Source organism: Sceloporus occidentalis, unplaced genomic scaffold (assembly GCF_023333645.1).
Source record: "Sceloporus occidentalis isolate IW3139 unplaced genomic scaffold, rSceOcc1.0.p SCAF_7, whole genome shotgun sequence".
Classification (NCBI taxonomy): domain Eukaryota; kingdom Metazoa; phylum Chordata; class Lepidosauria; order Squamata; family Phrynosomatidae; genus Sceloporus; species Sceloporus occidentalis.
The window spans coordinates 13,971,225-13,999,014 of record NW_028316987.1 but is presented as its reverse complement, the minus strand read 5'-3'; the positions used below and the strand labels follow the sequence as shown (position 1 = coordinate 13,999,014).

Sequence of the window (27,790 nt, the reverse complement as noted above, 5' to 3'; positions counted from 1 at the left end):
GGAAAGGAGGCATGTTATGGAAGAGAAGCTGAAAACAAAACTTTAAAGTTAATATTAATGCATTTGACTTGCTATTTGAAAAAATGCTACTAATTATATAAACAGCATATTTCTCTCCTCCCATTTTCTTCCTATTCAGAAAGGTGCAGATCTCTAGTGTCCTGTGATGTTTTTGGTGATGTATATCTAATTTATTGTTGTATTCCTTCAAGTTGACTTAGGACAACCCTAAGGGGATCCTATCTTAGGGTTTTCTTGGCATGTTTCTTTAGGGGGGGGGGGTTGCCATTGTCATCCTCTGAATCTGCAAGAGTGTGACTTGCCCAAGTTCACCCAGTGGGTTTCAATGACAGAGCCAGGATTCGAGCCCTGGTCTCCCAGTGTTCTAGTCCAACATTCCTAAATTGCAAGCACCAGGCATTCTTACATCAATTAAACTTTTCTGACTAAAGCTATGCAAACAAAGGATAAGTTGGGATAGCTTCTACAAAACTGGGTGGCATATTGCCTCTTCAACATAGTCTATGTAATCTTCTTGGTAGCATACTGCATTGAGCATTTTAATGAAGCAGACAATTGCCCTGTAATCAAAATGAGGACTGTAGTCAAGAAATTAGAACAAGACTAGGACTTGGAAGGACAACAATGAATGAAGCAGAGTAGATCTCAATGTAAAGATATATAATTGAATACAAAAGGCAGATTTGCCATGCTATTTTCAATTTTTATATATGGTTGTGAAAGATGGACAGTGAAGAAAGTTGACAGGAAGAAAATCATCAAATTTGAGATTGATGCTGGAGGAGAATTCTGTGGATACTTTGGACTGCCCAAAAGAAAAATAAATGGGTCCTAAAACAAATCAAGCCTGAACGTTCCCTAGAAGCCAACTTGATTAAAATGAGGCTGTCCTACTTTGGCCATATCATAAGACATGACTCACTAGAAAAAACAATAATGCTTGGTAAGGTAGAAGGCACTAGGAAAAAAAGAAAACAGCATTACAAATGGATAGACTCAATCAAGTAAGCCACAGTCATGAATTTGCAAGACCTGAGTAGGGCTGTTGATGATAAGGCAACCTGAAAGTCTCATTCATATGGTCACCTTAAATGTAAGCTGCTGATGACAGCAGTTAACCACAAAAATAAATAGGCTTGTGTGTATAGTAGTATTCTGAAAGAAAGCAGACTAGACTAGTACATCTAGAGTCCAGTATCTCAGCTCCCATTTTCTAACAGCAAGCTTCTAGTCCTTATGGGCAGAAAATATTTGGAAGTGTGTGTGGAGTGAAAATTGAATTCTCAGAAACCAGACAAGTGGCTGTGGGTGAAGCATTAGCAGGCTGCTAAAGTTCATGCTGCTCCCCAGATCTAACAAAAGCAGAATAAATTACGTAAATCAGCAAAAACTGGCAGGACAAAAAGTTAGCCAATTTGCAAAATTTATGCAAGTAGTAGAATTCAGCTTTCCCTGGTAATAATGCAGACAGCTTAACTACACAATTTTTTAACAGTTGATATTTTGACAGTTGATACAGAAAATTAGACTTGCGTTGTCCAACTCCAGCTTTCTGAAATGATATGGTAACATTTCTTCTTGAGCCTAGTGTTATTTTATGGAGCCAGTTATGAATCTGAATTAGCAATACATCAGTTACTCTTTCAGTTTGTTCCTCTGTATCAGTGCTCAATCTCATTTGAAAGACATCTGGGCAGAATTTGTAACTATGGGAGGATACAAATGGGCAAAAAGGGGTGGTAAGATGGAGGCTGCAGCAGACAAGGCCTAAAAAGGCTCCCGGCGGGTTCTTTTTGCGCTGTGCACCGGACGCCATTGGCATCCTCGCGTGCAACGATGACGTCTGTGCGGCGTAGCATTGTAAGAATATATTTTAATGGGGGGATACAACAGAGTACAAAATACACCAAAGAGTGATATTTTTATTGGCCAACCATAATTTTAAAAATGCATCATTAATGCTTTCGAAGCTTCACTGGCTTCTTCATCAGGCAAAGATGTTAAAAATCATACAGGGGAGGAGAGTAAATATGTTAATTGGGCATTTCCCATCCAAATACTAACCATGCTGAACACCACTTAGATTCTGAGATCAGAGAAGACTGGACATGTTCAAGAAGTGGCAGGGCCATACTTTTAAAGAGAAAAAGCATCTGATCCACAGAATTGTGTGAACTAAAAGAAGACCTCAGCCTTGCGTTGCTGCAGTGAAAAAGAGCATCTCTCAATGTGAAGGCTGCCATCTGGAGTGCTCAGAAAGATAAGCTTTGGGTATGTCTGCCTCTTTGTAGTGCTAGGGCAGGAGTTCTCTTTTAAATGCATTACTGGCCTCATTCCCACTACTTTTAAAATAGGATCGCAAATTGTTTTGAACTGGTTTAAGTGACCACTAAAGCAATTCGGAGAGGAGGGGCCACATGCTACACCCATTTAACCTGCGTCTTTTTGATGCTGATTTTTTTTCTGCATCTTTTTGGATAAATTGATTCTGCGCAAGTGTGAACCAGATGCGCATCGGAATCAATTTAAATTTGCACTTGGCTGGCTGGAGCGGGTCCATTTTGAATCAATTTATTTGTCAATGTGATCCACAAGTGGGTTATTTTATTTTATTTTGCAGCAAGAAAATGCGATCGGGGCAAATGTAGTGTGAACCACACTCTGCTGCCGAACTGATCCATCGATTCAGATCGCAAAGCGATTTATTTGTAAGTCGGAATGCGGCCACAGTCTTCTACATCTACTATAAATATTGCTAGGCCAAAAGATAATAGTTTTCACCTGTAGAGAGTATATGTGGAATTGGGCAAATATATTAATATATTTTTTTTTGCATTCATCTCAGAACAGCCCTGTGGGGGTTTGCCATAGTCGCTGCTCCCATTTTACAGCCGGGCTGTGATGCTTATTAAAAGATTGCCCAAGGTTACTTCCATGGCTGATTTAAAATTGGAAGCCTCAAAACCACCTAGTAGGGATGGCCCAAGACATTTTGCTGCCTGAGGCAACAGATAAATTGCTTAAACCCCCTCTTCTCCATCTTCAGAAACTGAGAGGAATCTGGTATCTTAGCACACCAGAAAACACTGAGCAAGTACAGGGGATGTGGGACAGGCTGCATGTCATCCTCTAACTGCTTGAAGCAGCTGCCTCATTACTTAACAGAAAGGTTGGCCAGCCCCACTGGTTTTTGGTTGCATTTCCACTGCAGAAATAATCCAGTTTGATACCAGTTTAAGGGCCGTGGATCATTGCTATAGAATTCTGCAAACTGTAGTTTTGTGAGACATTTAGCCTTCTCTGTCAGAGAGCCCTAGTGCCACAACAAACTATACATTCTGGGATTCCATAGCATCGAGCCATGGCAGTTAAAGCGGTGTCAACGTTCCTTAATTCTGCAGCCAAAATGGTGTCAAACTGGATTATTTCTGCAGTCTTCATGGCAAGATTTTCCCTCCCTTTTCTTCAAACAAGAGTGCTCTGTCCTGAATCCCAGAAAGGGGAGCAAAGCCAAAAAGGTTTAAATGGGGATGAGGAAGAGTTGTAATATTTCTTACTTAAGTAACAACACGAGACTTGAGCAAAACACTGTCTCCTTGTTCAGAAGGGGAAGAAAAAGCCCTCTCCTTTCCTGCTTGTTTCTAGCCCAGAGCATGAGGGAAGGGGTTAGAGGTCATCGTCCTGCCTTTGGAAAGAAATTGTTGTTGTTGCTGCTTGTGCCTTCAAGTTGTTTCTGACTTACGATGACCCTAAAGCGAACCTATCATGGGGTTCAAATATATAGTCTGAAAAATCAGTCTGCAAAGAGATCTTGTAGCACTATTTGAGACTAACTGAAAGAAAGAACATGAACTTTTCGTGGGGTGACCAGATGCCCTAAGCACAATGGAGGACAAGGCACCACAAAATGTAGGACATTCAAGAAAAATGTGGCACATTCCAAAATAAAAGCTGGAAACACTAACATCCCATGTAAATTCCTGCTGCTTAGTCATGCTCAAAATGGAGGACATTTTGGAATTCCACCTGGACAGAGGGTCAAAATGGAGGACATGTCCTGGAAAAGGAGGAGGCCTGGTCACTTTGGCATTCATACACTCAAGCCTACTTCCTCAGATGCAATAGTCTCCAGTCTATGAAAGTTCATGCTATAAGGTTCTCTCTTTCAGTTAATCTCAAAGGTGCTACAAGATCCGTTTCCATGCTATTATGGGATTTTCTTGGCAAGATTTGTTTGCTGGGCGGGGTGCCTTTGCCATACTCTGAGGCTGAGAGAGTGTGACCAGTAATTTTTCACCCATAGCCATTTTTCGAACCCTGGTTTCCGGAGTCACAGGCTGCATTCACATTGCAGAAATAATCCGTTTTGACATCACTTTAATTGCCATGGGATTGCAGCCTTTAACTGCAATGGCTCAACGCTATGGAATTCGAGGAATTGTAGTTTGTTGTGACACCAGAGCTCTCTGACAGAGAAAGCAAAATGTCTCACAAAAGTACAGTTCCCAGTATTCCCTAGCATTGAGCCAGGGCAGGTAAAGTGGTGTCAAACTGGATTATTTCTGCAGTGTGGATACAGCCATAGTCTGCAGAGTCATAAACTGTGTCCACACTGGAGAAATAATCCGGTTTGGCACCACTTCTGAACCGCCATGGCTCCATGCTAGGGAATTCTGAGAATGGTAGTTTGTTGTGGCACCAGAATTCCCTAGCATGGAGCCATGGCGGTTCAGAAGTGGTGCCAAACCGGATTATTTCTCCAGTGTGGACTCAGCTGCAGTCCACCAACGTTGAAAGCACACCACACAACGCTGGCTCTCTTTGGAAAGAAAATAAAAGCCAAAAACAAATAACAGGGGCAGTCTGTGGCAAAGAGAAAAGACTCTCCAGCAGTGAGGGGGGAAAGTCTGCCCCAGAGGTCATAAGAAGGAGCTGGTCTTTCTTTCTTTCTTTCTTTCTTTCTTTCTTTCTTTCTTTCTTTCTTTCTTTCCTAATTCCTTCCTTCCCATGGAGCTCCAGGGAGGGGAGGCGACCAGGGCTGAGCTTTTGGAGAGAGGCAGGCACAGACACGCCAGGAGGAGGGCTCCTTCCCCTCACAGCTGGTTTCTCACAACCACAACCACACACCCCTCTCTCTGTCAGAGGGAAAGCCCAGCCACTCGACTCCCTGTGCCCAGAAGCTAAGGAAACTTTCCTCAAAGCCCGAGGCCAGGGCTCCTCTGGGCAAGAAAACATGGGCACTCTCTCCTCCTTCCCTCTCTCTTTGCTCCTCTTTGCTGCCAGCTGTTGGGGTAAGTGGTGCTCCACTTTAATGGCTCCACAAAACACACTGCAGAAAATAATCCAGTTTGAGACCACTTGAACTGCCCAGGCTCAATGCAAGGGAATCCTGAGAACTGTAGTGTTTGTGAGACACTTTAGCCTCCTCTGTCAGAAAGCTCTGGAGCCACAATAAACTGCAATTCCCAGGATTCCCTAGCATTCAGCCATAGCAGTTAAAAGCAGTCTCAGACTGGATTATTATTTCTGCAGTGTGTTTTGGACCTTGCACACAGTTGTGTTCTTCTGCACAGTGGTGCCTCCCTTGGTTACTTTTCTTTCTTTCTTGATTTGTATTTTATTGATTTATTATTATTATTATTATTATTATTAACATTTATTCATAGAGCGCTGTAAATTTTGCACTTTACCTTTTTCTAGATGGATCCTTTTTCTAGATGGTTTATCTAGTTTCATTATGCCGCTGGATGTTAACTGTAATAAACACATGCAGTTAATGAGTTTAATAAGGTTTTGTGTCAATGGTCCAAAACACACACTAGAGAAATAATCCTGCTTGAGACTGCTTTAACTGCCTTGGCTCAGTGCTAGGGAATCCTGGGAACTGGGGGCCCGAACAGACAAGCCAAAATAAAGCTGCTTCGAGTCACTTTGGAGGTATGATGTCTAAATGACACACAGTAAGAATTCAGAAGCTGCGCCAGAGCTGCGCTCCAGTCCTTAGGACTGGAGCATGGTTTTGGCATGGCTTCCAGCCTCTTAGGACGCATACATGTTGTTGTGTGCCTTCAAGTCTTTCCCGACTTATGGAGACTGTAAGGTGAACATGTTGGACTATGACTCTGGAGACCAGAGTTCATATCCCTGCTTAGCCATGAAACCCACTGAGTAGCCTTGGGCAAGTCACAGTCTCTCAGCCTCAGAGGATGTCTATGGCAAACCCCTTCTGAACAAATCTTGCCAAGAAAACCCCATGATAGGCCTTAGGGTCGCCATAAGTCAGAAATGACTTGAAGGCACACAACAACAACAACAACTAAGGTGAACTTTGCAGGATAAAAAAAACTAACCAGAAAAGTCTGGTACTTGTGAATTCTTATTTAACATTGATTCAAAAGTGAGGTCGAAGGCTTTCACGGCCGGAATCCATAGCTTTTTCTGGATTTTTCGGGCTATGAGGCTGTGTTCTAGAAATGTTTATTCCTGACATTCCTAGAACGTGGCCTCATAGCCTGAAAAGCCCACAAAAAACTATTGATACAAAAACATATTAAACTCATACACTGCATGTGCTTACTACAATGATACAATTTAAACATCCAGTGGAATAATGAAACTCTATAAATCGTCTAGAAAATGATCGTGCAGCAAAGATATTGAAAAGTAGCAATAACGTAAGGTATTCCGTCTCTAAAACTAAAGGAAATTGTCAAGGGAACAATCAGAAATTGATAAGAGAATGTCCACAATTCAAATACATGCCCATTTAAAGAAGATAGAAAGTTTCTTGGTTAGTCTTTTTGGTTAGTCCAGGCTTTCCTGGTCAGTCTTTCTCACTTAGTTTAGAGACCTTCTGTGTGTAAGGGTATATTGCCTTATATTTCCCTTTTGAACTTAGCATGATGCCACTATCCTTCATCTTTCATCATTGTAGAATTTCAGCTTGATTTTTTTTGTCTTTAAGAATGGTGTTTCTAGACCTCATTCCAATGTTTATGCTAAATTAGTTTCCTGAGCTGTTGTTGTTGTGTTTATATGCTAAATTGTTTCCCTAACTGATCTGTTGTTGTTGTTGTGGATCTTTAAGTCATTTCTGACTTTTGGCCCTATCAGGGGTTTTTCTTGGCATGGGTTTGCCATTGCCATCCTATGAGGCTGAGAGAGTGTGACTTGTCTAAGGCCACGGGGGGTGTGTGTTCCATGGCTGAGCAGGGATTCAAATGCAGGTCTCAATGGTCATCCTTCAATATTCCCTGAATTTTAGCCTACCATGTTACTCAGAACTTTAACATTTAGATGGAGGGGAGAGTACCTGCATTTTCCTGTCACTCAACACTGAAAACATGTTTAGAGATTGGCAGTGCAACCCTGTTTCCAGTTAGGAGAAAGTGGATTAGCATTCTCTATTTTTCCCCCTTTGGTTAGAAGGAAAATTAAAAAATAATAAAAACAAGTACCGACCAGAGATTTGAGGAAAGCGGGTGGAAATCTTTGGCAGCGAGTGTAAGAAAGTGTGTTACTGGACCATAGTGAGATCAGTAGCAAAGCAAATTGAGTAGGATTGCAGCACTACTGTGTATTTACCCAGGGACTGTTCTTATCACTTGAAACAAAGTCAGTCTTTTAAAAAACCATCTCCGTATAGGAAGGGTGTGTTTTCAAAGTACAATTAAAAAGTCTTTGGAATATAGGTAACTCTGTATTGCTGGGAAGACTATTAATTTAGCCCTGCGTTAGTCTGTTTCCAGACCATAAATGGCAGAGAAGCCAGCTCAAGCAGAACAGCACCAGGGTTTTTTCCTGGGTTTTGGCTCCTGCTGGGATATTAGAAGACTTCAGTGGGAACAGAGGTATCCAGATGGCAAAGAATGAGGTGAGAGCCTTAGAGAAAGCATTGTTTCAGGACATCCAACTATTACTAGGAACAGTGTTTTAAATCCAGCAGAAGCACATTGTAAATTGCTGTTTGTTTTTTTTTTGCGTCTGATAAAAAATGATGGGGAAGGGGTAGTTATAAGATATTGAAAGGAATAGGCTATGGCAGAACTATCAACAAGTAATTAGGGCTAATCAATATTGAGAATTGTAGAGCCGCAAAAACTAAGAAGCAAGCAATACTATATGGATATGTTGCAATAATCCACTGTGAAGACCTGTTGATCAAAACCTAGGATGCAACTCTAATAGAATATAATAAATACACCAGGCTCAGTTTCTGAAGGAGCTCCATGCCTTCCAATTTGGCTGCGGTTTTGAAATTGAGTATGTTTATGCAGATAGTCCCACTCCCGCTTCCAAATTTGGTTCCCTTTCTTCCGAAACTTGGGTGTGCAACAGGGGTGGGCAACTGTGACTTTCCATTTTTTGGATCGCATCTCCCATACTCCGTCACTATCAGACTGTTCTGCCTAGGGCTGCAGACTTCTTTACCTTCCATTAATTGTTTCATTCAATTGTCGCATTGTAGATTGGACACAAGACACTTTTAGCCAACATCCTCCTTCTAGAAGTTACAGCTGGACATGAGAGCAATGTCCTCCTCCTTATTTTGTTTTGTAGTGGTTTGAATGCCCACTCGGCCATGAGAACCCACTGGGCGACCTCCATTGAAATGTCAAGTACTGGAGGTACTTTTAGCTACAGATGAGGGCATTGCTTCCCCCACAAGAACTTTGCCACCCCATAGGAAATTTTCCTTTAGTCCTCAGATTTCTAGCTCACTGCTCACCACTGTTGATGCCTCCTTGTGAACTGTGATGAGCATATAAAGTCCTGCTGTCTCTCGCTGAAAAGTGTGCTGGGTGGCTGCTGTCATGAGGAGCATCAGGGATGCAACAAGAGGCTGACCTGTCCTTTTGTCATCACTCTCCAGTGCTATGCTGTAGTGTTGACAGAGGCACTAAGGGCAATGTAAAGGGGCAGCACCTTCCTTTTCTGCAGTCTCCTGACATGAGCTTCTGTGCCACTGCCACCTGCTCTAACCAAGCACCAGTATTGCTGAGTAGTGGCTAATCCCAGGTTGGTGGGTTTGTGAGTCTGCTCCAGACTTCAAAGGAGCTGAATCTCCAAATCAGTTCAGCACTTTGGATGTTTCCTTTAATATTCAGATTGAAACTCGGAAAGGATTTGTTACTACAATGATAGCGACCACTGACACTGCTAATACCAAGTGCTATTTGTGCAACTGCAGTTATTTGTCATCTTGCCTGGCAGTGCCTCCCCAAGCAGTGGGTGAGATGGCACACCCCTCATTTGACATGTGGAAGCTAAATGGGATGCCAGTTAACCTTACCTTACTGGAAATAGTATTAGGATCCTCCACAACAACTGAGGGTAGTGGGCCAGATTAGGGTAGTAGCAATAGGGAGACTGCCCTTGTTGCCTGACCAGGCAGACTCCATGGGAGGAACCACACATTGGCATTGATCCATGGGTGAAACATCATCTTATTAGTGGGGAGTTTACCTAGCATTCTGCCTAAGGCCCTTCAAATCTGGATTCAGACCAGTTTTAGTGGATAAACACAAGTAACAAAAGAAACTGCCTTGTGCCAGGTCAGATTGTCCCTCTTATCCAGCATGTTCACTGTGTGGCTGTAGCTCTCCTTTCATGTCACTTGCCACTGGATCCTTTTAACTGGAGGCACCAGACACTGAACCAAGGACATTCTGCCTGCAACACACGTGGTCTACCACTAAGTTACAGCCATTCCTCTATAGTACTCTTGCCCTGAAAGATTGCATGTAAAGGATTTCCCAAATTACTCACACGTTCTGCCCCATCCTGCCCCTGTTTCAATCAAATTCAGAGCCCCCTTCATGACTGCTCTGAAGGAACTCAGCAATAATAGAAATGATAGTGGCTGACACTTTATATGCCTCTTACATTATGACTGGCTTATATGTGTTTGTGCAAACAAATCATTGTACAGAAACATATGGTGAACAAGAAACATTCCATTCTGTTAAAGGCTTCTGCTCTGAATTACAGTACAAATGGAACCTGCAACAAAATGATCCTCCAGACAGGGACATAGCCAAGGGGGGGGGGGGTTCTTGGGGTCCGGCCCCCCCCCCCCTTCCATTAGAAAAATGAATGGTGCGTGCTGCTGCACTGCCGCGCCCAAGCCCCATTATAATGGTGGCACTTAGTCTGGACCCCCCCTTCCTAAAATCCTGGCTACGTCCCTGCTCCAGAGCTTCCTTTCAAAGTGCCAGACAGCTGTGCCTGACTGCTACAAGCTGAGTTACCCAATTCTTGGGGATGGGCTGGGAGATGAGGGTTCAGCCCTCCTCTTTTGCATGTTCATATTACCATGAAAACAAGATCTGCTCTACAGTGGTACCCCGGGATACGAATGCGCCGCCTTACGAAATTTCCGGGTTACGAAAAAAATCCATGTAATTAAATGTTTCCGGGTTACGAAGGTTATTCCGGGTTACGAAGAAAATTTTTGGTGCTTTTCGGCGCGATTTCACACGAAATCGCGGCTTTCGCTATTAGCGCCTATGGGCTTTTCGGCTAGCGAAAGTTTCCGGGTTACGAAAGCGGCGGCGGAACGAATTAATTTCGTAACCCGGGGTACCACTGTATATGTGGATGGGGTGGACAGTTGAATCACAGCTCTGTCTCATCTGGTTTGACTCCAGATGTGCAGCTCTTGCTTTGAATAATCATTCTTTCCTTTACTGTTCAGTCAAATGGCATAATTCATTTTGGTTGTTCTATTCACTGCAGAGCTAGTAAATCCATCCCAGGGTTGTTTCACTGACACGAGGTGGTTAATGCATTTAAATGTTCCTTGATTTAAATGAATAAAATAACATTGCCTACACATTTTTTTAAAAAAAAACTGTAAACAGCAAGAACCTTTTCTGTTTTCTAATTTTCTATGGCTAAGGATTCTTTTTTTAAAAAATATATAAACACAAGTTCTCCCTCTGTAGTTTTATATCTATGTGAAATCAGATGTATCTTACAGCCTAATATACCTCACAGGATTGTTGTTGACAGAATACAATGAAATACAGGAAACATAATGCCACACTAAAATCCTATGGAAAGGTGGTATCAGAATATGCTAAATAATTGTATTTCATAGTGAAGGAGGTAATGTGGTTTGTCAGCATCAATTACGTGTGGTGTCACCTGTGTACAGAACATAAGGGTTCAGTATCTACCCTCAAAGGGCTTACAGTCTCCTTTGGATAGACAAGTTTGGGAAAGGAGGAAGATATCAGGCAATGGTATAGTCCAGCAATATCCAAACTTTGGTCCTCCAGGTATTTTGGGCTTCAGCTCCCAGAAGCCCCAGCCAGCTAGGCCAGCAGTCAGGAATTCTGGGAAATGAAGTCCAAAACATCTGAAGGACCAAAGTTTGGGAATCACTGGCCTAGTCACACCAGGCAGGGGCATCACTAGGGGATGTGGGGAATAGACCGTACTGGGTGACACCTCAGAGAGGGATGAACATCCTTTGGGCCGATCACTCACCATCCATCCCAAGATCACCTGGCCAGCCTCTTCCACCAGCACAAATGGTTGCACAAATGGACAGCAGAGGTGCCCTGGCTGGTGGAGGAGAGTAGCTGGTGTGTGTGCCAAGAGAGCAGCACAGGAATCAAGAAGGGTAGAACAGATGGCAAACACTTCTCCCTGCCTACTGTTGCACTCTCTCCCCGTCCCATTCTCCCTCCCTGACACTGCTTGCAGGGGGCAGTTTCAGGACATCAGGCTGGGTGGAGCTGCTGCAGTGGTGATGGCAGCATTCTCTTCTTCCACCGCTTCCTCCCCTTTTCTGTAGGACTGGGTGGGGGGTAACCCTGGGGTCCCTGGTCCAGATCCCCTTGCACCCCATCCCATCTTTTCTCCATGGGCAGAGGAAGGCAAAAGACTGAATCCTTCCTTCTACCAGCAGCTCCCACTCACTGGAACTGTAGGGTGGCTGCTTGCCTGGGAGTGACAACATGGGGTGTCACACTGGGGTGACACGAGCCCTAGCCACTGGGAGCAGATAAAAGTGTTGAAAGGCATCACACAACACCAATGGAACAGCAGAGAAAGGGAGGTCAAGTGGGTCAGGGAAGATTGCTCACCAAAACAAAGTTGGGAGAAAGAGCCAAAACATTTGACATTTTGGGAGCCTAGATTTGTTGGTGATAGTTTCCACGTAGGGTCTTACGGTAATGTGACTTTTATGAAAAAACATTAATAATGCAACCCACCCACACACTTCTCACAGAAAAGCAGGAAGAAAGATTCCAAATTAGCCTTTTTGGCTAATTACACATTAATTTCCAACATCAGGGTATTTTGATATTTCGTTTTGGTTGGAATGAGTAATTTGGAAGAATATGATTCTTGTGTGTTTTCACCACCAGGTGACTGGAAAATGTCACTTCATGTTACAGAGAAAAGGGAAGCAGGGAAATACCCGATGTGGATCTAGCTGGATTTCTGCTCAATTAGGACATGGACTAGCGGAGCGCAGAGTTCACCTTATTTTTCAAATATTTCCACCTTGATGGTGCTGTAACTCAGTCTGTGGCAATAACTGGAGCTGTTTTGCATTTGAGAACTCCAGGCAAAATCTTCTCTCTGGTGTAGAAGTTATATTTCTGGAGACTCCTCCCTTTCCAATCCTTTTCTCTCCTTTCTCACAGTTTTGAAACCTAATGGGGTGGTTATGGAGCTTTTTAGGTAGCATTTCTCTGGATGAGTGGAGATTATGTTACCCTCTGTAGCGATGGTACAGTCTGGTACAGTCTGCTCTCTCTCTCTCTCTCTGTCTCTCTCTCTCTCACACACACACAGAATTGCTTTTGACTTCACTGGGAAGTGTGTGGATTATAACATCTAAAATCTACAAAACAGTGCTACCTTTATTGGGCCAACCAAAATGAACAAAATACAGCTTGCAAGCCTTTGAAGCTCCACTGGCTTCTTCTGCCTAACAAAGTAGCTTATAGCTTCACAAAGTTTGGAGGCAACTGGGATCTCATGAGCATCATCTCTTCTAATGGAACTTAAATTTTATCTCCTGGAGTACCCACATGGACAGAAGGAGGAAGGACTGCCTGAATGTCCCTCTGATACCTCCTGAACTAAGAACAGCTACATTTTGATAAAATGCAGCTTGTGACTAACATGGTCATATTTTTTTTATCTTGTGTGATTAACACTTTTGCCTAATGAAGAAGCCTGCAGAGTCTCAAAAGCTTGCAAGTTGTATTTTGTGCCCAATAAAGATATCATTGTTTTGTGGATTTGGGATGTTATTATACTTTGCTAAATGGCCAACATGGCTACCTTTGGATATGTCTTATGGACTATAAGAGAAGCGTTACTGTCTCCTTATGGCTGTCTCTTCCCACTCTATCCCTTGTTTCTTGACTATCTCCTGTTTCCACCCCCATCTAGATGTCTTCCTTACCACTTTTTTATCTTTTAAATTGTTTCCTGTCATCATATTTGTGACTAAAACAAGAAAAAGGAAAACGGATCTCATGCTATCTCCTGATAAGAAAAAGAGACACACACCCATTTATCATGTCTTCAGCTATGGGAAAGGAGATTGGGAGTGGGGTGGGATGAGAGTGCAGGAGACAGATCTCTGCAGAAACTAGTGGCCAACCTTTCTGAAAACCACATATCAGGAAAAAACGGAAACACTGCAGAGAACAGGGGAAAGCAGGCTTCCACTGACAAGACTGTATAGAGTTAATAATAACCCAGGGCATTTAATCAACAGTTTCTCAGAGATGCGTAATCCTCAGCCTGTAGGACCTGCAGAAGCCACAGCCTGTGAGTCAGCAGACGGATATGGTTATTAGAGAGGGGGTGCAATTGCATGCATGAGAAAGAAATTACAGAGAGGGAATAAAGGCCTACCTAAGACTTGTGAGTGCTGTCTCCTTCATCCACCTTGAATTAAGACTGCCTGAAACCTGTTGTGCTAATCCTTATAGGCATTATTTAGGCCCAGCCCTGGCATAAGCAGTGTGAGGCAGCCGCTTCAGGTGGCAGGAGCAACACAGAGGTGTTGGAGAACGCAGATGGTTTATTATCCTTACATGGGACAGAGGATACAGCCACCATTGTATCTATCAGTTGAGTTAGTTTCTGTATATAAAATGAGAGTAAGTACCCCTTTATTGTTTACCTCAGGTAGAAAAATCTGTTGGGTCAACCTAGACAGTGTATGGTCACTGGCTGCAAAATTGATCCACAAAAGATTGGTCCATTTCCTTTACGAATTTAGAGTCACAACTTGTGCAACAGGAGTGCTCTAGCTTCTTTCTTGTGCCAGTTATTTCAGTGCTGTATCGATGCTGCAGAATATGCCAGATTCCCACAGGTACTTAAAACAAAGCAGATATGTCAGCTATACACATTTCTAAACACTAAACAGAAAAATCAAATAAAAAAAAGGGAGGGGGCAAACACAAAGCATTCTTTGTTACCTATGCCATGTGTCAGTGACAGTTTCTCTCCAGGAATCATTAACTCTTACATAAGCAGTTCATTTATATCTTAGTTCTTTGCTAACAGGACAATCCAATGCCTCATGCACCAGTGTAAATCCCAATCTAGTGACACATCAGTTTTAAGAGTTGTTCCTACTGCCTCATCAAAGTTGTACTGCCAAAACTCTCCAAAACTGGGGTTTTCCTGGTTTCACTAAGATTGTCTGATAAACGCTTTCATTTAGATGCTTAATAAACAATGAATGTATAAGAAAAAATGCACATTTAGTGTCCAAATGCTTCCCAAAACAAAACTAAAACCCCAAATCCTGTCCACAGAAGTGCACATCACTAGTGATCCAGCAAAATAAAAACTACAGACACAAGGGGCCCAACCTAGATTTAGCTAAAGTAAGGGGGAAGGGTTAAAGCTATCACAGAATAGTGATCTCTTAAAAGATGTCATGGTTTTAAACCAAGTACACCAGTGAGACAAAAAAATGTAATTTCCAGTTATGTCTTCAAAGTCATGTCTGGCTTGGCCCCTCCTTCGGCTGATGCTCCTTTCTTACCTGTGAACTGTGCCAACTGTAGTGAGTGACTTCATGAATCTCTTGGTTTGACAGTCAAACAAAGAGGTAAAACCAGCCCTATCACACTCCTTCCTAAATCAGTGCTTCCCAGACTTCTGAGATGTGTATATTAAGAAAGCACACATTCAATATAAATTTAGGCAAGACTCTAGTCACTGTATAATCAGTTGTATACACTGGGTCCCTGCCATGTAATGTGTCAGGCTGCTCAAAGTTAGTGTCTTTTTTCTTTAGCTGAAGGGCATCATTAAGATAAGAAATATTTGGCTATGTGAATGTATTGCTTGCTTTCTGCATTGCTGTCCAGATATTGCTGATAATTCCCTGAGGAATGCATAGTTTCAACTATACTGGAATCTGCCCATGTAATCTTTCAGTACACAGTATTTAGTTTGTGCTTTTTAAACTCCTAGGTATGTTTACAGATCAGTCTTGTAAAATTAAAAGCATGTAAAGGTTTCACTATAATTTACAGATCTGGTTATTTTTATTCTGGATCAGGAATTAATATTTAAAGTGCTTGCTTCCAGTTAAGATTTGGAGACAGGGGTGAGAAAAAATAGGCTCTTTTGAGCTGTTGCTAAATTAAAGCTGTTGCTGAATTAGTACCAAACAACACACGTGTCTAAAAAAATTATTCTAAAATCTGTCATCTTTATCATACTATGCAACCATACTTTAGGTTTATTTAATGTTTAATGACAGGAATTATGTTACATGTGAAAATAATTATCACTAGCATTTGAATATGGACATGCGCACGCATTAAACCCACTCCTTAGTGAGGAAATCTGTTCACATCATAGAACCCAGATATCACATGTTTAGAGCCTGAATTTTAAAATTTGAAATGCAGGTCGATGCATGGACACTTAGGATTGAATCCAGTTGCTAATCCTGGTTAGAGTAACCCATTAAATCAATAGGCTTTATATAAATGTTTTACCATCCAGCAGTCAATTCAGTGGGTCTTTATTAATTTGGGGTACATCTACACTGTAGATATAAAGCCATTTGACACTACTTTAACTGCTATGACTCCATCCCACAGAATGCTGTGATTTGTAGTTTTGTGAAGCACCAACACTCTGGTAGAGAAGGCTGAAGACCTTGTAAAACTACAAAATCCCAGGATTCCATAGGCTAGAACTACAGCACCTAAAATGGTATCAAACTGCATTATTTCTACAGTATAGATACACCCTTAAACTAGCAGTTGGAGTTAGGCCACAGCATCTAGGAATATGAGCATAATTGAGTTTTCATTTCTAAAATGTTTTTAAGATCTTAATTTTGCTCTAGATATCATGGGGAAGTTAGGCTTCACGTTGGTACTGTGCTCCTAAACAGCCTATTGCATTAGGATAAGGATGAGGATGAGACACACATAAAAACTAAATGAATCGCTATGCCATCTTTGCACATTGTCTACCTGTGTATGAAAATGCATGGTTTCTTGTTATATGCTTTAATGTTTAGAAAACCATCCCTATCCTCCCCAGATCTGGCAATGGCTGATAAATCTAGGATCCTGACATAGGAGAAAGTGTGGAAAACTAGATGCTCTTGAGTATGATGACTGTGAGGGTAGGGTTTCTATGAGCCCTTGAAAATGAAGTGCATTCTTAGTTATTGTTGAAGGGGCTCAGGAAGAAAGTGGCAGAATCCTAACAGACAGAACCAGTATGGATTGCCACAGATTTCAAAGGCCACCTACTTCAATTGGGGGGGGAGTGTTACAGGGCAGCACTCTTTGCCACCAGTGTCGTCCATGAAAGAGCCATGTGGGGTGGTGATCCAATGCTGTTCTGTTCTTTGTGTTTCAGGTGGTAATATCTGTACTACACGAGGAGTGAATTCATGTCAACAGTGCTTAACTGTGAATCCACAATGTGCGTGGTGTTCCCAGGAGGTGAGGCATAACTGAGTCTAAATTATACTATGTTCACATTCACTTTAGCTATTGGGTCACATCTGTGTTTTTGTTCCACATGAGCTACAAAGAGGTCAGTTTCTGTTTTGCATTAATCAGCTTATCATTCTTCTGCGGTAAGTCCCCTGTTTTATTCACTGATTTTCAAAGCACTTATTTTTCACCCTTACATTTCTGACTAAAGCACCCTAGAGAGTCACATCAACCAATAATTATATTTTTTAAAAATGTCAAGGAAGGATTGGTGGACACTCCAGTCAGGAAGTTGACAAGAACTTTATCCCTTCTTTCTAACCTGAACAAACACCAAACAGAAACTGCTAACTCTTGATATACCCAAGTTCAGTGCCACCAGTGGCAGCTGGTGATTCCTGTGTCAGTCAGATGGTAAATCTGCATTTTGGACTGAACATTAAATGAACTAATCAGTGTTGAACCAATTTTTAGTATACAGTTCAGCATCTTGGATAACTCCTTTAAAATGCAGACTAAACCCCACAGCAGATGGCCAAGAAGGAGAAGCCTCTCGCTGCTAAGGCCACCATTGAGCTGTGATCAGACCAGGACTGCAGCAACTGCATGGCCTGCTCCCAAAGCGGGCCACTGCCTGCATGCTCAAGCCGACTTCTTTTTACAGCTTCTGGCTCTGTTTTACAGCGTCAGAGCAGCTTCCAGCGCTTTGGGGGCATGCATCATGTGAAGTCCACACACCCCAAAGTGGCCAGAAACCACCTTTTTTAAGCCATGTATTTTGGGCTCTGGCCTCTGAACCATTGTTATCTGCACCATTTCATAACTAAATTATATAATTAGAAAGAAAATTTAAAAGTACAAATTAAAAGCCAATACTGAAGAGTGAGCTAGCAATAATCCATTCAAATGAAAGCTGGATTCTCCTTCTGGAATAAAAAAAGTGTTCAAGTGATATTGAAATGTCATCAGAGCAGGGACCAGCCAGATCTTCTGGGAGAGGAGATTGGCTAAATTACTGTAAAATCACAAAAAGTTCATATTGTAAATGCTGACAAACCACAGAATGTTGAACATCTCCACAGCTTCTCTAAAAAGAAAGATAAATTATTTAGGAGGTGAACATAATGATTCCTCTTCCCATTCCAGCATTGTAAGCATGCACAGTGACCTGCTGGGCAAATTAACCTATCATCAGTTGGCATAATTTCACTGTGTCATTTATGAAGGTTGACATTTTATTGCCCTGCTTCTTTTTTATATCAATCTTTCAATTATTGCTAGAACCTTCTTCCATGCATCAAAAAATCAAAATGTTTGGGGGAAAGCCCCTAGATTAAATGTTGCAAGTGAAATAAATTATTTTTGTAAAACAAACCAACTATCTTTCTGGTCACCCTTATTTTAGCAACTTTTTCTCCCTGTCACTTAAAACAGGGAGTTAAATAAACACCTTATTTAAAACACCTCCTACCTAAAAACACATCCAGAACATTTGATAAATAGTTGGTAAAATGCAGTGTACCTCCCTGTTCTCCACCAATATATCTTCCTCATACCCATTATGAGGTTGGATTGTAGCAGGAAAAAAGAAATCAGTCAATCACAATTCCTTTCATAGTTTTACAGCAAAAGATTAATGTTTGGGAAGGCCTAGGACCTGTCCTTCTAGAAGCATCCCAAGAAAGATATGGTAAGGAGAGAAGGAAGTGCTAAGCAATCTGAAGAATGTCCTTCCTTTAAATAAGAGAAACCCAGTTAAAAGTGGAATCCTTTTGAAGTATTGCAAGAATGTTTTTCATGGCTATTAAAATCCAAAATAGTAGGATTGCTGGGTCCAGAAGTCTACATCCTGCTTGTTTTTCTAGAACCTTTGGAATATTCCACAAGATGTTTTTAATTAACTGATGATGCATCAGATTCAGAGTAATTGGTTCTCAGCAAGGAGAGGCTCACCAGATGTATCCATCTGTCTTACCATCAAAAGATGCTGTTTTGTTGGAGTAGTTTATGAACTATGGTAATTTGGCTTCTGTTGGCTGGAATAGATTATAGAGTCACACACCCTGACATCGTTTGGTCACTTAACGAAGCAGGTATTGGAAGTTTCCTTTTTGGCCCTTCGGCTGGGGGACAGCTTTATTGCCTCCCCCTCATCCTCATGAACAAGAAAAAAAAAGAAGATAAACCAGGCAGGAAACCCCACTGTTTCCAATCAGGACTAATGGATGTTCTTTCACATACCTCTACAAAAAGGGAGGAGTTTGCCTTTATAGTTCTGCAGGTCTGGGTTTTGCCCATGAGCTGAAGAATCTTTTCCTCTGTTGTATTGCAATTGGACAGTTAAAAATTCATTGATGTATGCCCTTACTTGAAATTTGCCTCCAGAATGAAATGCTTCGGACCAGAAGTGTTTTTTATTTTGAGTTTTTGCTTTTATTTTGGTTTTTTTTTGTTATGTTTTGTTTTGGATTTTGGAATATTTGTATACACATATGGAGATATCTTGGAGATGGGACCCAAGTGTAAACATGATATTCATTTGTATACACCTTACACACATAACCTGAAGGTAATTTTATCCATAATGGTTTTAATAATGTTGTGCATGAAACAAGGTTTGTGTAAACTGAGCCATCAGAAAGCAAAGGTGTAACTATCTCAGCAATTCATGTGAACAGTTTTGGATTTTGAAGTATTTCAGATTTCAGAATTCTGGATAAGGGATTTGTTGTTGTTAATTGCTTTTAAGTTGACTTAGACCTATGGCGACCCTATGAATGAGAGACCTCCAAGTCATCCTTTCCTCAAGTACCCTGCTCACCTCTTGCAGACTCATGGCAGAGGCTCTTCTGATTTAATCTATCCATCTCATATGCAGTATTCCTCTTTTCCTATTGCCATCAACTTTTCCAAGCATTATATAGTATTTTCTAGTGAGTCCTTTGTTCTCATGATACAGATAAAATATGACAACTTCATACTTCAGTCATCTTTGTTTCTAGGGAGAGTTCAGGGCTGGTTTGCTTTAGAACCCATTTATTAGTCTTTTAAGCAGAACATAGTAGTTGCAGAATGCTTCGCCAGCACCACATCTCAAATGATTTGTTTTTCCTCCTATCAGCTTTTTTCACTATCCAGCTCTCACAGCCATTCATAGAAATGGTGAGAACTGTGGTGTGGACCATCCTAACCTTAATATTCAATTATATATATTTTACAGTTCAGGATCTTGTCTAATTTCTTACAGCTGCCCTTCCAAGTTCAGGTCTTCTGATTAAAATTCTGGTTCCCATTAAATTTACTTTAGTCCCCAAATTTGTAGCATTGCAAAAATGTAAAGTTTCAGTTAACTATTAAAAAAATACAATACGGTCATCTAAAGAAAAGGGGCAGACAAAGTTTCCAAGGTATGCAAACACAGCAAATGCAAAGATTTTAGGGATGAATGTTTTGTAAAGTCTCACTCTCCGGTGCTAGAAATTTGGGGACTGAAGGAAAATGTCATTGTGGGGCATAATTCTCATGGGGCAGTGCCTTCATTTTGCCCCTTCCGAGCAACAATATTATTGCTACACTTTAATCCTGCTCCCTGCTCTTCAGAGAAAATTGAACTCAGAAGTCTTAGTTCAAAGCTTTCTTCGTAATTTCGAGTTTTCCATGGATTTTTTGTTTCTATAACAGGACTGCAGATCACATGAACCACCAGCAGTTTGCAGCGTATAGCCCAGACATGGTTTTCCATCTCAGTGGGAAATAGCCCTGTGAGAATCTTGCATGTAATTAATAAATACTGCTTTTTGCAAGAGCTCCACATTCCTTGTCCAGCCAGGAATGGGGTTAGAGGGAATGTAAATAAATAGAGGAGATTAACTAGAAAACTCAGGATTGCTCTTGGTGCATGTCTGACTGATCTGAAGCATTTGCCTCCGTTTTGTATGGCAGGGCTTAGGTCTGATACAGCTCATCAGACATCCTGGCTCTTGATTACACAGGAAGAATATTTGTGGGCGTGTGACGACGGAACCACAAGGCCCCATGCCAGAAATACTTGCCAGTTTTGTGTATAATATGATGGGGAGACGTCTTTAAAAAATTGGCTAGTTTAGGCCAATACGTCACCATTCCCTCCCTCTCCCACAGCTGTCTCAGTGTTTGGCCTTCCATGTTCCTAGACAGCAGCTATGGCTACAGAGCTGTTTTGCCTACCCATGACAAGAGTTTCCAAAAATGGCAATATTTTCTCTGCTGGGCCTCCAGGCTCTGTTTACTGAAGAGATGTAACAATTAGCGATGGAGCCGTCTCTCCTGCGTCTTGCCAAAAGCCACTCCGCCTCCCGCTCGGGTGTAAAACTTGCTAGAAGAGCAACTTCCTAGCATGTTGTATTAATTTAGTCAATTATATTTTTCACTCCCTGGGGTCCCCAGGCCGCCTCCTTGACTCATTTCAGAACAAAGAGCCTTCCTTTTGCTTGTACCTCTTTTTCTGCATGGAATCACTCTGTTTGCATGTATTATGCTGAATTTAGTATTGCCAGATTGAGACATTTCTCTTCATTTTCTTTTTTAAAGAGGAAGAAGATAACCAGGACTGCTGTTACACTTGAGAATTAATGGAGTTTGAAACCACTTTTAACTGTCATGGCTACATGCTATGGAAGTCTGGGATTTGTAGTTCAGTGTGGCACCAGAGCTCTCCGAGAGAGAAGGATAACAATCTCACAAAATGACAGATCTCAGAATTCCATAGCAGTGGGCCAGGGTCAATTAAAGTGGTACAAAAGTGCATTAATTTTGCAGTGCAGAAGCAGCCCAGGTTTCCCCTTTCCTTGTATTATTTGCAAAACAAACTCCCCTCAGTGGTAGAAGAGAAGTCAAGGATAGTAAAAGATTTTGGAGACAGTAATTGGATAATTAATATACAAGTCCTGTTTTTGTAATCTGAAATTAGGAGAGAGGGGTGAAAAAAACTGCACTAAAAATAGCTAGAGATCCAGGAGGTAATTGTGGATTTGCCACCAGAATCTGTCATTTTCCTTCTCTTCCATTTTTTTATTGTAACCATGTACCAGAGCTATATGGAAGAGTAAATTCTCTGCCAAGCAACAGGGACGTAGCCAGGATTTTAGGAAGGGAGGGGGTCCAGACTAAGTGCCACCATTATAATGGGGCTTGGGTGTGGCTGCACAGCAGCACACACCATTCATTTTTCTAATGGAGGGGGGGGGGTCTGGACCCCAAGAACCCCCCCCCCCCTTGGCTACGTCCCTGCAAGCAAATTTACAAAACCACATCACACATACAAATATCAACATACAGTACTCAGTCAGAGAGCATTAAGTGTCACCTGGGAATAGGGGGGAAAGGGTGGCCAGGCTTTAAAGCAGGGGTGCACAACTGCAGAGGGGATGGGGGGCATTTACCCACCACACCCACCTGGCAGTCTGCACCACTATATTGTGGTTGGTTTTCTCTTTTGGGATGTTTGGATTTTATTTATTTATTAGCAGGGTCGAGGAAGTAGACCACCACATATACAGGCAGTTTGGGGACAAAAAATTCACCTGAAAATTAGTTGTCCAAAATATTAAATTTAGGGCAATTGGGGAACTTAAGGGTCACATATTGGGGTCCCAAGTGCTACATGGAGCCCATGGACTGCACTCTGCCTACCTCTGCTTTAAAACTAATGGACAAAAACCAGTCTTTCTTCTGCCACTCACTCTGAGGTTTGCTTCCCTGCCCATAGATCTGGCTTGGTACAGCTGTTCCCTGAGACCTCAGTTAATTCCCTTAAAGTGGGACCCCTATGTACCCATATCACTATTTCTTTACAACATCCAGGTGCAGTCAAGTGTATTTCTGAATACACCTGCCCAGGGCAGTGCAATGTAAAACAAGCCTCAGAATTATTTGACATGCCCAGTGCAAAGGTTCCCTAAAGGAACAGTCATATTTTCTTTGAAAATTGGTGGATAAGGGAATTAATTCATATTACTATGAGAAGGGAAAACGCTGAAGCTGTAGACTTCATCACTGATAATATGGCATTTATCACACAGGAGAAAAGTGGCCAAATCCCATGCAAAAATGGGGTTTAAATCCGGGGAAATCCCGCAAAAGTGGGATTGTTTTCAGACGACATCACACACATTGAGCATTAACACGACATTAGCCTGTGCAGAAAGTGGGCAAAATCGACTGCTTTTTACTTTCGGGAAAATCCCGAAAGTAAAAAAGGGGCCGATTTTGCCTACTTTCTGCATGGGCTAATTTCGGGTTAATGCTCCATTAGCCCAATGTGTCTGAAAACAATCCCACTTTTGTGGGATTTTCCTGGGATTTAAATCCACTTTATTCGTGGGATTTGGGCACTTTGCCTCTCATGTGATAAGGCCCTATGATTACGCAGAAATTTCCTTTGCAGGAGGGAGGGATATTTCTGGTCTATACACCTAATCTGCCAACATCCCCAAATCTCCATTGTGGAGATTTCCCAATTGTCCCTTCCTCTACCCAAGACCATGCCCCATGAAAAGGGAGACAGGGCAGGATAGAAATGAGGAAAACATTGGCTGTGTGTACGCAGTTTCACTACCCTCTCCTGTTGCCTGTGAAAACCTAATATTTTAGAAGACAGCTGAGTCAGGACCTGCTGAGTGCACTCGGTTTCATGCTCTGTCTAGTTGCATTTAGGTTGAGGTGCCAATGATGTCAGAAGGCTTAGTGAGTTCCTGCAGGGATGCTGTGTATATTAATAATTTGCTGTTGTAGTTAAGTGACCCAAATTAAGCAACAGGTTTTGCAAATAACTTCTGCAAATTCTGTTTGCAGAGGCCTGAATATCACTTTGTACTGCATTTGAAGAAGTGGTAAAATAAAAACAAGTTAGTCTTAAAGGTGCTGCTACATTCCTTCTCCCTCTCACCCTTCCTGCTTTTTATGCTGCAAGAGACTTTCATGGCTACTGCTTTGAAAACTTATGCTAATTCTGCCTCTTTCCCACACACAGTGGCACCAACTGAACCCTAAAAGGGGGCAACATCATTGCTCCTCAAACATCTGTGTTTTGGCAGAAACAGGCTGTGGCATTTGCCTGTTTCCCTTTAAATTTTGCTGCCATGTTTTACACTATTTGAAGTTTCTGAACTTGATACAGAGGTAGCCCAATGTGCAGCACTCTAGGAAGGGTGCAAGGTGGGATATCAACTGAAGCTGATAGTTACCACTCCCAGCCATTCTCGTATCTATCTGGGCTGTTATTTGCCGTAACGGATCCAGAAGCACCCCCAAGCTATGGACACCATTATTCAGGGTGATCTGACTTTGAGCATCTGAGGAAGTAGGCTCCAGTCTATGAGCTCATGCCACCAACTTCTATCTTCCAGTTACTCTCAAAGGTGCTATAAGATCCCTTTGCATACTAATTTCAGGAGGAGTATAACCCTATTCAGGCCTGGTTGATACTCCTTTCACCTCAGGTTAGGATGCTTAACAGCAAGCAACTCAGACTTGTTTGATTCAGTTTGTTTTCCCCCATCCAACCTGTTACCTCCTTCGGGCATTCATGTAGAGGAGGCACACTATCCTCAGATGGTCTTATTTTTGAAGGCATGGAGAAGTGTATTTTGGTGTCATCAGCATACTGATAGCACCCTGCCCCATGCCTCCTTATGATCTCTCCTAGTGGTGACATACAGATGTTAAACAGCATTAAGGCTAGAATGGCACCTTGTATAGCAATAGTATCTATATTTATATACCGCTTATCAATGAACTCAGCACTCTAAGCAGTTTACAATATGTAAACTAATTACCCACAACAAGCTGGATAACCATTTTACCCACTTAAAAAAGGATGGAAGGCTGAGTGGCCCTTGGAGCCCTCCTCTAGGATCAAACTTACAACATTGTGGCTGTGGTGCCAGCGTTTAACCACTGCACCACCAGGGCTCCTTGGTATGTTGTAGTATGCCATATAACAGCTCTTTTTTTGGGGAGCAGCTATCCCTAATGGAATCTACCCAATTCCCAATTCCCCCAATTCTCATGAGGAACTGCCACAGGGAAACAGGGCCAGGGGACCTTGGCCTTACTCTTGTGATGAACCATCACTGCTGCAGGGAAGCAGAGCCAGTGTGCTCATGCCTCCTCCCGCAGCAGGAGGAGGGCCCAACCAGGTGTCACCCCTCATTTGGCGTGTCACCTGGTGTGGGCAAGACCACTGCACCCCCTAGTGATGCCACTGGGTTGTACCATTTCTTTTAAACAAGATCTAAAACATCACTCCCTGAGAATTGCATTAAATAATACATTATGGCTGAGTTCTAATTACATTTCCTTGGATAACCAGCCAAGAAAGACAAGGGTTGAGGGGACAGGTTGTTCTCCTTGCTCATCCTAGCAGTTTGTCCATCTCTGTTTTACTCACCAACTGAAACTGATCCAGTGTAAACCGACTCTCAGAGTTAGACACCCCATTGTCAGGTTCTGCTATAGTGACAGATTCTAAAGCTGCACCCACACAGCAGAAATAATTAAGTTTCACATCACTTTAACTGCCATGGCTTAATGCTATGGAATTCTAGGATTTGTAGTTTTGTGAGACATTTAGCCTTCTTTGTCAGAAAGCTCTGGTGTCACAACAAACTGCAGTTCCCAGGATTCCTTAGTTTTAAGCCATAGCAGTTAAGTGTGGTCGAACTAGATTATTTCTGCAGTGCAGATGCAGGCTAAGAGGGCTCTTACTCAAGAGTTTCTATTTAGGGACTAATTAAGGAAAAATATTACTGGTAAGGAAGTAATACTACTAGTGGTAAGGCTTGCAACAAGATAAGTAATGTGAAATGTTTTCAATGGGATATAGATATTGTATAGATGTATTTACACAAATATAAAAGGAAATGGTTCACATTTCCTTGAGTCCCTGCCCTTTACTTTTAAAGCCCAAGATACAGGGCTGACTCTACCAATAGTCAGACAATGAGGCAGCCATCTCAAGTTTTGAGTATTCAGTGGGTTAATGTTACTTTTTTTACTGCCAGAGAGAAGGAGAAGATGTGTGTTTGTGGGATTTTTTTGCCTTGTGCATGAAAATAACTTGCTTGGTTTTAGGCATTAGTATGCACACTTGGTACATTTGCTGCTTCACTTCAGGCAGTGAAATATCTTGGTACAATCCTGTCTAGATAGTTGAGAATAGGAAGGTAGTGCCTTTTCACATGGCCAGTCTGAAGAGAGCCAACCAGATGCAAGCAACTTCAGGAAGGAATTATTAGGGGGAAGTCAGTGCTCTTATCAGCCCTGTTACTCAGAAAGGAAGAACAGCACAACAGTGGCTGTTCCAAAGAAAGAGGGGAAGGGTGGCCCTGCCTTTGGAACAAATTTGGTTTTACTCATGTCTTCCTGTCTCAGGCCTGCCTTCTTGACAAATAAAGCTATGAGTCCAACGTTTTTCTCCATAGAATACCTTCAGCTCAATTTGGTGTTAATCTGAGGAGGGAATAGAACTGTGTAGAGTGGCCCTGACTTATACTTAAACAATTTGCTAATCAAAATATTCTGGAGGACTTTATAAAAATGCTGTGTTGAAATCCAAATAAATGACATCCACAGCATTCTCATCATCTACTAAACTAGTGACCTGAGTAGAACTATAGATTCTATCTCTGTAGCTTGGAGCAGCTCTATTGATAAGCCATTTGTCCATGATGATTTATTTGTCCCAAGTGTTCTAAGTGCAGCTTCTCCTTCACTAAATCTGGAGGTTTGTCATCATATACAAACCATGGCCCCCGCCATGTGCAAACACATTTTACACAGCTTCCAGATTATGTGGAAGCCATGTGGGGAGAACAACAATGGCGCGTGTGCTCATGATGCCCACACACTGCACTGCCACATGCACACACCCCATTATTTCCTATGGGGCTTGAGCATAGACGGATTTTTCCTTATGTGGGGGGGATCCATAACGGAGCCCCCTGTGTAAGGAGAGGGCCCACTATAGTTCTCTCTTTAATTAATCTATCTTTTTTCCTCTCTTTATATACTTCTTCAGAGTATTGTTTCCATCATCTTTTTATTTCTACTTAGTCATGTAATGTGTTCCCCTGCTTGTTTGCAACATCCCTACTCTTAATTTATGTTTCCCTTTGATTTCCCAGATCTTGTGGAAGAGTTTCCTTGTTCTTCCTTTTTGTTGTCACCTTCTAATCCTCTGCATTTATTATAATAGTTCTCCTTGTCCCTGCACACAAGTTGCTGTACAGTTGCATTCAGGGTTCTGTATCTATTTCTGTAACTGTTTACTTTTGTTTCTTGTCTGTCTTTAATTGCTTTAAGAGTTTCAGTGGATGACAGAAGAAATTTAGGGGCTATACAGACCACCCCAAGGGGCTGTCTGCAGCCACCTCTTTACTGGCTGTAATGGGGCCGCAGCAATTTCATGCTGCAGCCCCAATCCGGCCTCTGTAGAGTGCAAAAAGCAGCTCCTTTTTGCACCCTCCAAGGGGTACCATAGCTGCGGCAGCATGACTTTATGATGCCCCTTCGGTGCTGCATCATGTGGATGCAGCACCGAAGGTGCACACTGTGTAGACCAGCACATGTCAAAATGGTGCCCTAGGGAGAGGGTTAGGGCATCCAGCATGCAGACGCTGCGCCCTAACTCCATCCACAGGCCTGCACAAAGTGCTGGTCTGTATAGGGCCTTGCCTTTCTTTTTGGCTGCAGTTAGTGCCTTTTTGCATTCCTCCTGACAACATCCCTGGTTTCAGCCTAGAGTCCTTCTGGCTACTAATCAGTTG

At 42.1% G+C, this 27,790-nt stretch overlaps 1 protein-coding gene across 1 annotated transcript in view; it reads left to right on the top strand.

Moving 5' to 3' along the window:
- The first annotated feature begins 5,163 nt into the window (after positions 1-5,163).
- LOC149309227 (integrin beta-3-like) overlaps positions 5,164-27,790 on the top strand; it is a 65,375-nt gene continuing 42,748 nt past the window's right edge. The window contains exons 1-2 of the mRNA XM_089532004.1: positions 5,164-5,312; positions 16,906-16,991. Coding sequence (XP_089388130.1) covers positions 5,255-5,312; positions 16,906-16,991 — 144 coding nt within the window. The 5' untranslated portion in view covers positions 5,164-5,254. The remainder of the gene's footprint in view (positions 5,313-16,905; positions 16,992-27,790) is intronic.